General features: G+C 40.2%; 1 protein-coding gene across 1 annotated transcript; it reads right to left on the reverse strand.

The window, feature by feature from the left end:
* Positions 1–146: 146 nt before the first annotated feature.
* On the reverse strand, positions 147–5,229 carry LOC112073034 (calpain-1 catalytic subunit-like). Its single transcript, XM_070440023.1, has 6 exons — positions 5,150–5,229; positions 4,882–4,939; positions 4,646–4,710; positions 4,316–4,384; positions 2,937–2,968; positions 147–198 (listed from the first exon to the last, which is right to left on the reverse strand). Exons 1-6 carry the CDS (start codon positions 5,171–5,173, stop codon positions 147–149), a joined length of 300 nt encoding a protein of 99 aa, XP_070296124.1. The 5' UTR covers positions 5,174–5,229.
* Between the last annotated feature and the right edge of the window lie 5,480 nt (positions 5,230–10,709).

Below are 10,709 nucleotides of genomic sequence, written 5' to 3' on the forward strand. Positions count from 1 at the left end.
TAGTGTGTTGTGGTGTGTTGGTGGTGTGTGTTGTGTGTGTGTGTGTGTGTGTGTGGTGTGTGGTTGTGTGTGTGTGTGTGTGTGTGGTGTGTGGTGTGTGTGTGTGTGTGTGTGTGTGTGTGTGTGTGGTGTGTGTTTATATATAACTATACCTGCGACTCCACAGCAAGTCGCATCTCATAGGAGCTCATGGATCCCGACTTCCATGTCATATTCTCATAGATGACCTACGATAACACACAAGATATTATAGACATAGGCCCCGGGATTAAATTCATGTCGCGTTATGTCGCAGCCGACTACACCCCAGCGTTTAACCATAAATGCGATCTGAACGTATGGAAAATGCCTATAAATAAGAGTCAGATTCAATAGTGCACCCTGACCCACCCCAACCTCAGCCTCCACTAGCAAGCACACCGACCACCCACCACTCCAACTAGCACCTATACACCTGACCACGGCCCCCAACTACACTACAGCACACCCTGCACTCCACCCCCCTCCAGCTGCCAACTACACTACAGCACACCCTTACCACACCCACCTCAGCCTGCCACCTTACACTACCACGGCCCCTCACCCACCTCACCCCTCCAAACTACACTACAGCACAGCCCCTCACCCACCCCTCACACACTCACCAGCCTCCCACCCCTGCACAGTACAGCACAGCCCTCACCCACCCCACCCCTCCAGCTACAGTACAGCACAGCCCCCTTCACCCACCCCACCCCTCCAGCACAGTACAGCACAGCCCCCTCACCCCACCCCACCCTCCAGCTACAGTACAGCACAGCCCCTCACCCACCCCACCCTCCAGCTACGTACACAAGCACAGCCCCTCACACCCACCCTCCACACCTACCAACCTCCACACCCAGCCACTACAGGCACACCCCCTCACCCCCTCAATGCTAAGCCCCATTATAGCAGTGAGTGTTCTACTAGCCATGTAATGCAGGAGCGAGACCTCCGAGCAAAGCTTAAAGACCACACACACCCCATGCCTACGGGCGTTACTATCAAATGTTAGAATGTTTTTGGTTTTTAAAAACATTTTATTCACTGTGGAATTGTAAGCATCTGTCTGCTAAACAAAGCGAGATGACAACAACTATGAACCCATACTGTATCGTCCCGGCCCTACTAGAGCTGTCTCGTGAACAGCATGGGTCAGAGCACGAGCATCACGTTGCTGTAAGAACCACGTTTTTAAATCACATTAGCTGAAGTTGAAGAGGATCAATCTGTTTGGTTTTTGCTGTTTAGTTGCACGTGGACCGTTTCATCACCTGGTTGACCCCACGGGTGTTATTGGAATATTAACAGAAGTACATCCTGGAGACTCACTCACCGAGGTTCTGTCAAACAACGTTGTCAAAGAATTGTCCCTCTTTAGATGTTATATGTTTATTATTTTGCGTCGGATATGAAGAGGATCTTGATTTATTCGACCAAGTTTTGCTGGATCGGTAATATAATTTGTCTCTATTCCCACAAAACATTAGATCTTCTTTTACCACAGACTGGATATTTGAGCGAACATTATTTGAACGTAATGTCACTATGTGGAAGTATTGAAGGTCATTCGAGTGAATTGGGCGATCACGGTACTACTGCAGTTGTAGAAAGTTACTGTATATGATGAAATTACTGCTATTTTTTAGTTATTAAAACTGAGAAAGTATAAACTGACAAAATAAACAAATCATCGTTTTATGGTGTGGTTTAAAAACATCTCATATGGGATAATATTTTTAGTACTGAGACCAGTGGATTGGATTACAATACACAGCAGATTAATAGGTGGGTTAATGAATTTTCATTGGAAGTAAAATGTTTAGTTGGCCTTGAAGATAGTTGATCTTTATTGAATTGTATTTGAAGGATTAGAGGATGGTGAAAACTCCAATTTTCCAGCTGCAGTTACTAAATGTATTTGAGTGGACTTGATTAAAGGATCGGTTAATCTTAATTTTCATTGGTAAAATGTATTTGAGTCGACTGATTAAAGGGTATGTTTAATACTAATTCTCCAATATGTAAGGTAAAAATGTATTTGAGTGGACTTGATTAAAAGGGATGTGTTACTATTTCATGATGATTTATACATTAATTTCATCTAAATCATGGTAAAATGTGATTTGAGGGACTTGATTAAGACGCAATCGGTAATCTAATTTTTCATTCCGCTCGGTTAAAATGTATTGAGTGGATTCGGATTAAAGCCAGATGGTAAAGTATTGTGAGTGGATTGAATTACAGGATGACTTAATGTATTTTTGATTGCTCTCTATGAGATGATCCAATAAGACCAAAGCAAGCAATGCGAGGAGTTCAACATAATTAAACTAGATTAAAATCCATTCCAATGTCTACTGTACTAACAAGATGCCTCTCCCTTACTTTACATTTTAGAACTTATTTCAAATGAGTAAATAAGAGCCACTTGATGTTTTTATCGCCAATGTTTTTCTGATTACATCTATATATCTACATGTTGACTAGTCTTGAAAGGTATCTGATTGTCAATCCTGTCTTGCCAAAAGAGCTGGATGGTGAATGGAGGAGTTGCCTTCAATAAATACACGGTTCACTACCTGGGAGTGAACACTGTCGGTTTTATGTGTGTCTTAAGAGAAACTCTTGCCATTCTACAGATCATATAAAGGGCATGGCTTCAATCAAAGTTCACACGACACCAGTAGAAATGAACATAAATTGACCTAGATATAATGGACCTAGATATATAAGAGACTGTCCCTGAAGAATGAAACCTAAATCGAGTCTTTTTTGATTCACTCACAATTTTAACTCTATTTCAGACGCTGATTCCGTATTGGTCAAAGAACAAAATAGGTGAATAAAGAAAGTAAAAAAAAAAACATCTGAATTGGGCTGCCACATACCCAAATCTTGAGCTCATGGACCCTGACTTGTCCATGTCATATTCTCTATAGATGACCTACCGATAAACACACAGATATTATAGACATAGGCCCGGGATTAAATTTCATGTCGCGTTATGTCGCAGCCGACTACATGCCCAGCGTTTAACCATGAAATGCGATCTCTGTGAACGTCATGGAAAATGCCTATAAAATAAGCATTGTCAGATTCAATAGTGCCTGGCGCTATAACGCACCTTTGATTGAATCATGGCCATACAGATTTCAAAAGGTAGGAAATACATGCATTTCTTTGAATGATTCAGTTTATTAGGTACACCCATCTAGTACCAGGTCAGAACCCAACCTTTTTCCTCCAGAACAGCCTGCATTCTTCGGGGCATGGAAACGTTGTTCAATTGGTATCAAGGGACCTAACGTGTGCCAGGAAAGCATTCCCCACACTCCATTATACCACCAGTCTGTACGGTTGACACCATCATACCAACACCACCAGTCTGTACGGTTGACACCAGGCAGGATGGGACCATGGACTCATGCTGCCGATGCCAAATCCTGACTCTGCCATCAGCAACGACGCAACAGGAAGTGGGATTCGTCGGTCCAGGAGATGTTTTTTCCACACACACTTTTCCAGTGTTGGTGATGGCGTGTCCACTGGAGCTGCTTCTTCTTCTTGTTTTTATCTGACAGGAACCCTGTGTGGTTGTCAGCTGCCCATCCATGACAAGGATCGACGTCTTGTGCGTTCCCGAGATGCCATTCTGTCGTACTGCGCCGTTATTTGACTGTTTGTGGCCCGCCTGTTAGTTTGCACGATTCTTGACCCGGCGCGCCTGGCACCGACGATCATACCATCCTCAAAGTCGCTTAGGTCACTTGTTTTTCCCCATTCTAACGTTCAATCAAACAGTAACTGAATGCCTCGATGCCTGCCTGTTTTATATAGCAAGCCACGGCCACGTGCCTCACTGTCTGTAGGAGCGATCCATTTCTTGTGAACGGGGTGGTGTACCTAATAAACTGTCCACTGAGTCTATATGCTGTGTTATTCCTGTTATTGCAGTTGTGCAAAAGGCTGTAGATTAATGCAGAGTCAAATTAAATTAATCAGTATTGTGCACCTTCAAGCCAGATACAAACTGGGCCCTAAGGAATTACAGTCCCCTTAGTTCTCATCAACAACTGGGCTCTAAGGAATTACAGTCCCCTTAGTTCTCATCAACAACTGGGCTCTAAGGAATTACAGTCCCCTTAGTTCTCATCAACAACAGTACATGGTCATAGAAGAACTATGTCCCAAACTCTAATTGTCCAGGGTAACTCTAACCCAGATAGATTTCTGGGCCGCAGTGCATTATATTAGGAATAGGGTGCCGTTTAGGATTCAAGCCAGGCCTTACCAGCCACTTCCTGATCTTATTCCAGAGCATCTGGAACTCTACCAGGCCGAGACGGGCAGTGCCATCCTTCTGGGGGATTTGCTGAGTCAAGGAATGGAAAGGAAACTCTTCAGTCAGCCAATCAGAGACATCCTGCTAGTGTAGAGACCCTGTTCAATACCGACAGCATAAAGGGAGCTGATTCGCAGGAGGACTGTCAAATCAAAAGGGTTCTCAAGTCTATAGGGTCTTGAGAGACCACTGGCCAATCACAACTCTTTAGAATGAGCAAGGGTCGGGCGAGTCCTGTCCAGAGTACGGGTGTGGGGAAAAACAACGTGAAAAGGATACATCCATAAGGTTGACCATGGTCCTACAGGACTCCATACTGAAGCCGTCTGTCTTCAGGTCTTCGTCTGAAATCAAACGACAAACAGTTAAACTGATGAGTCTTCCCACAGCAGAACCCACAAGGCTACTTCCTGTCCTCCTGAGAAGGGGGGGCATACACCAACGGTGGACTGGGTTGGGGTTTGGAATATCAGGAAATTGGGGCGGTTCAAAGCAAAGGAAACAGCTGTACTCACGTCTAGTCACTACTCTGTTCAGGATGGTCCTAAGCTCACGGACAGAAATCTCCATATCCTAAAACACAGAAGAGCAATTGAGAAAAAAAACAAGGCTTAGACATAGCATAGGTTTAGAAAAATCTTGAAGGTCCCAACCTTTAAATAATCTTAGAACAAATTAGTTCAAGAATATTTGTAATCTGAATTAGATATAATATAGTTGATATTCCTACGATGGACATCTCTAATTTATCTAACAGCTAACAGACCAATAAGGGATAACCACCTCTCCTGCCAGCTGAGCAAACATGGATTTGAATGAGTCTTCGATGTCAGCTTCACTGATGTCATCCTACAAGAAAACAGGTGAATACAACAACAAAAAAATCAGGCTGTGATATTACATTCCAACCATTTAATCAGAAGGACACGGTGTACAATATAAAAACCATAGTGACCACCAAGACAGCAAAATTGTCTACATGAGTTACTATGTCTTATGTTCTGTTCATAGTAGTTATGGTAGTGACTGTTCTAAACGCATTTCCGAGGTACGTTATGGATGAGTGTTCTTAGGGCCTAAGTAGTGGCATTTAATGGTAGTGGATGTGGTCTAGCTACAAGTAGTGATATGTAGATGAAATGTAGTTCATCACACAGTTAAGTTATAACGTAGTGACTGTTCTACAAGTAGTTATAGGTTCAGTGCCGTAGGTTCTATTATTAGTAGTTATGGTAGTGACTGCTTATAATTAATAGTAGTTATGAGTATGAGCTCGTACTCCATCCATATTAAAGTTATCGGTAGTGAGTGTTCTATCCATTAGCTAGTGACTGTTCCTATGCCCATCTAGTAGTCTATACGTAAGTCGACTGTTCTACTTTATAGTAAGTTATGGTAGTGACTGTCTTATCCATAGTCAGTTAATGGTAGTGACTGTTCTGAGATTCATAGATAGTTATGGTAGTGACTTGTTCGTCTATTCATCAGTAGTGATCGTTTATCACATAGTAGTTATGGTCAGTCGCACTGTTTATTCATAGTAGTTTATGGTAGTGACTGTTACTAACTCTAGTAGATTATGAGTAGTGAATGGTTCTATTCATGGAGTAGTCTATGGTTGAGTGATGTTATATTCATAGTGTATGGTAGTGATGTTTAACTTAAATAGTAGTTTATAGTAGTGACTGTTATATTAACATAGTAGTTATGGTAAGTGATGTTCTATCATAGTAGTGATGTTCTATCATTAGTAGTTATGGTAGTGACTGTTCTATTCATAGTATTATAGATAAGTGAATGTTCTAATTTCCATGAGTAGTTTAGAGTAGGTGACTATGTTTAGTTCATAGTACGTTATAGTAGTGACTGGTTTATATTTCTGTAGTTATGGTGAGTCACTGTTTCTATTCTACGTAGTTTACTGGTAGTCGACTAGTTCTATTCATCGTAAGTTTATAAGGTAGTGAATGTTCTACGATTCATGTAGTGCTATGGTGAGTGCGAGCTGTTACTCTCAGTAGTAGTGATGTTCTATTCGTAGTCGTATAATGGTAGTGACTGTTGCTGACATCCATGAAGTAGGTATGGTAGTGACTGTTTAGCGGATTCCATGGTAGGGTTTGAAGTGATGCTGTAGTAGTGTATATAGATGGTGGCTCAGGTATGATTGGGTTGCGCGGGCTCGTGCGGTCGACGTAATTGCGGTCGGATATCTACAAAGGAGAGGGTGAGTGTTGTTTTGTTAATGTTGAGATCGATCGTATAGAGGCGTGTATGGATAGTAAATTAGCGGTCGTGAGTCTCGTTGAGGTCGAAGTTGTGTGATCGGTAGTTTGGTGAATCGACGTGGACATCATGGTAGCGATGTCTGAGGTAAGCGGATCTCTAGTGGGATGGTTGCTAAGACTTTTCTGTAGTACATAAGAGTGGTATCCTAGAAGTGGTCTCGTGAGAGAGAGTGAGGCTTGACACGAATGACGGGAGGGAATATCAGAGGAGGGTGAGCACTAATAGGGTGTGTCGTGTTTGGAAGGGATGATAACTCTACATAGTAGATTAGGTGGATGCGAGTGCGCGTGTTGCGGAGTTAGATGTGATACTGTACACGCTTATGAGAGTCGATCGGTGGTGAGGTGTTCTGTAGAGTGCAGTGGAGTGATGGATGTGTTAACGCGGAATTGCCTTGATTGAGATGTGAGAGTGTCGGTGAGTTAGGATCGGGGCTCGTATGGGATCTGACGCCGGACGTGAGGCTGCTGCGCTTATGTGCGCACATCACGACGATGTTTGTTCGTGTCCGGACGGCTCAGTATATGTGTCGATTGGTGCTTACTGACAGTCGCATGAAGATGGTTAGTGTATCATGTAGTGTGAAGTGGGTTTACTTCCTATCGGTAGGTTTGTAGGATTCGGGGATTGGGTCTGGAGTTCATAGTAAGGTTATTGGTAGTGGGGCCTGGGTTCTTCCTAGCGGTAGTTTGTGTAGTGATGGTTACTTATTCATCGTAGTTGACTGTGTCTATTCATAGTAGTTATGGTAGTGACTGGATTCTAATCCATAGTAGTGATATGGTAGTGAAACTGTTTATTATTCATGAGTAGTTATAGTAGTGACTGTTCTAATCATAGTAGTGATGTTCTATTCATAGTAGTACTCTATCCGTGTAATGGTCATCTGTGTTTGAACTGTTTCATTCATAGTAGTGGACTGTTCTACTTCATAGTGTCATTTAGTAGTAGCTGATCTGTTCTTAGATGCAAGTAGTGACTGTTCTATGATTCGATAGTAGTGACTTGTTTCTATCCCTGAGTAGTTTTATAGTAGTGCTGTACTATTCATAGTTAGTGACTGTTCTAGTCATAAGTAAGTTAGTAGTGGACTGTTCTATTACTAGTAGTAAACCTAATAATAGTAGTGACTGTTCTGTTATCTCATAGTGAGTTTATGGTAGTGAGTGTGTTCTGTATTATGTAGGATGTTAGTCTAGTAGTTATGGTAGTGACTGTTCTATCATAGTAGTGAACGGTAGTTCTATTCATAGTAGTTATGGTATGATGTTCTAATTCATAAGTAGTGATGTTTACTCCATAGTAGTTGTGGACTGTGTCTATGCTAGTTATAGTAGTGACTGTTCTATGTATATAGTTTAAGTGCTGGATGTTCTATCATAGTAGTTATAGTAGTGACTGTTCTATATTCATAGTGTGACTCTATTCATAGTAGTTATGAGTAGTGACTGTTCTAGATTCTATAGTAGTGACTGTTTTTCATAATAGTAGTGACTGTTTTATCCATAGTAGTGTGTGATCTATAGTAGTGACTGGTTCTATTAAGTAATGGTAGTGACTTGTTCTATTCATAGGTAGTGAATGTTTCATAGTTAGTACTTTCTATAGTAGTAGTATAATGTAGTGACTGTTCTATTCATAGTAGTGTTATATAGTGTGACTGTTCTATTCATAGTAGTATGAGTGCTGTTTCTATCATAGTAAGTGTATGTAGTGACTGTTCTATTCATATAGTGGACTTGTTCTATCATAGTAGTGATAGTTCTATTCTATCATAGTGAGTGGTGACTGTTTACCATAGTAGTTATGGTAGTGGACTGTTCTATCCATAGTAGTGACTGTTCTTATCATAGTAGTTATGGTAGGTGACTGTTCTATCATAGTAGTATGTTATAAGTAGTGACTGTCTATCATGTAGTTCGTATTATAGTAGTATATAGTGACTGTTCTAATCTTCTAGTAGTTAGTAGTAGTGACTGTTTCTATTCATAGTAGTGACTGTTCTAATATCCATAGTAGTTATGGTAGTGACTGTTCTATTATAGTAGTGTTGGTAAGTGACTGTTCTATTCATGAGTGACTGTTCTATCCATAGATTATGGTAGTGACTGGTTTATCCATAGTAGTTATGGGTAGTGATGTTCTATTACATAGTAGTGACTGTTTCTATCATAGTAGTTATGGTAGTGACTGGTTGTTATTCATCGAGTTATGGTATGTATAGTATGACTGTTCTATTCATAGTGTATGTTATAGTAGTGCTGTTTCATAGTAGTTATAGTAGTGACTGTTCTATCCATAGTAGTTTGGATGTGACTGTTCTATTATAGGTGTAGTTAGTAGATGCTGTCTATTCATAGTAGTTGATGGTAGTGACTATTCAGATATAGTTGAGTAGTCATAGTAGTGAGGATGTTCTATCCATCAGTAGTTTTGGTAGATGACTGTTGTTCATTGCATGAGTGAGTAGAGTATAATCGTGATTGTTCTGAGTTCATTAAAGTAGTGGTGTGGGATGTGTCTAGTTCAGAGTGAGTAGTTTAGTGTAGTAGACTGTTCTAGTTCATAGTAGTATATAATGTACTTAAGGAATGTTGCTCATTCTGAGGTTAGTTATGGTTAGTAGATAGTTTACTCATAGTAGTTAATGGCTAAGTGACTGTTTCTTTCTAGGTAGTGACTGTTTATCCATAGTGTTATAGGAAGTGTGTGTTACTGGTTAATTAGGTTCATAGTAGTTAGTGGTAGTGACTGTTCTTTCATAGTAGTGATGTTTTTTATCCAGTAGTGTTTATAGTAGTGATGTTCTATTATATGTGTATGGGAAGTGACTGTGTTGCTAGCGAGTGAATAAGTAGTGATGTTCTATTCCATAGTAGTTGTGGTAGTGCTGTTTATTCATGTAGTTATGGTTAGTGGTGGTTTAGTCATAAGTCTTGGACTGTTATTATATAGATTAGTTATGGGGTAGTGACTGTTTATACTATTATAGTAGTGACTGTTCAATTGATGAGGTAGTTATGGTATATGACTGTTCATATCCATGTAGGATGTAGAATGTTCTATCATAGTAGTTAGCATGGTGTAAGCTTGTATCATAGAGTCATTATTCCATAGTCAGTAGTGACTGTTCCTTTCATAGTAGTTATGGTCAGTGACTGTTCTACAATATAACTGGTAGTGACTGTTCTATTCATAGTAGTATCGAGCTGTTCTATTCATAGTGTGTGGTTCTAGTCCTGTAGTTTATAGGTAGTGATGTTTAGATTATAGTAGTTGGACTATTTAGCTAGTAGTTTGTAGTGAATGTTCTACTATCCATAGTAAGTGATATTTCTTAGATAGTGTTATGGAGTGACTGGTTTTATCCATAGTATGACTTTTAGCATAGTGTTTGGTGAGTGACTGTCTATTCATAGTAGTGACTATTTAGCATAGTCAGTTATGGTAGTAGGACTGTTCTAATTTCCATAGGTCAGTTTGATATTTTAGCATAGTGTTCTGTATGATGTTACTATATATAGTAGGATGTTCTAGGTCCATAGTGTGCTGTTTATTCTATGAGTAGTGATCGTTTAGTAAATGTATTGAAGTTGGTGGAGATGATGGTAGTGACTGTTCTAATTATAGTAGTGACTGGTTTCTATCCATATAGTAGACTGTTCTATCCATAGAGTGAGGTGGACTGTTCTATCATATAGTGACTGTTATATTTCATGTAGTTATGGTAGGCTGATGATTCTAATTAGTAGTAGTGAATGTTATAATGTATGCGCAAGGGTAGACTGTGTCTATATTATAGGAGTAGTTTATGGTAGGGATCTGTTTCTATGTTAACCGTATGAGGCTAGTCGCGATGTTTAGTTCGATTAGAGAGTAGTGAGAGTGGTTGTACTATTCCATAGTAGTTGAATGTTCTAGTCTATGTAGTGACTGTGTCTAAGTCCATTAGTGACTGTTTAACTCCATTAGGTGTTGAGTATAGTATTATGAGTAGTGACTGGTTCTAAATCATAGTGTTATAAGCGTAGTGACTGTTTATATATAGTAGTGA

This window comes from Salvelinus sp. IW2-2015, unplaced genomic scaffold (genome assembly GCF_002910315.2).
Source record: "Salvelinus sp. IW2-2015 unplaced genomic scaffold, ASM291031v2 Un_scaffold2128, whole genome shotgun sequence".
NCBI classification, from domain to species: Eukaryota; Metazoa; Chordata; class Actinopteri; order Salmoniformes; family Salmonidae; genus Salvelinus; species Salvelinus sp. IW2-2015.

Coding starts and splice junctions, on each gene's coding strand:
- LOC112073034 (XM_070440023.1), bottom strand. CDS start 5,173: ATGTTTGCTCAGCTGGCAGGAGAG. Junction 4,940..5,149: donor TTGCTCAGCTGGCAGGAGAG/GTGGTTATCCCT, acceptor TCTGTGTTTTAG/GATATGGAGATTTCTGTCCG. Junction 199..2,936: donor GAATATGACATGGACAAGTC/AGGGTCCATGAG, acceptor GACATGGAAGTC/GGGATCCATGAGCTCCTATG.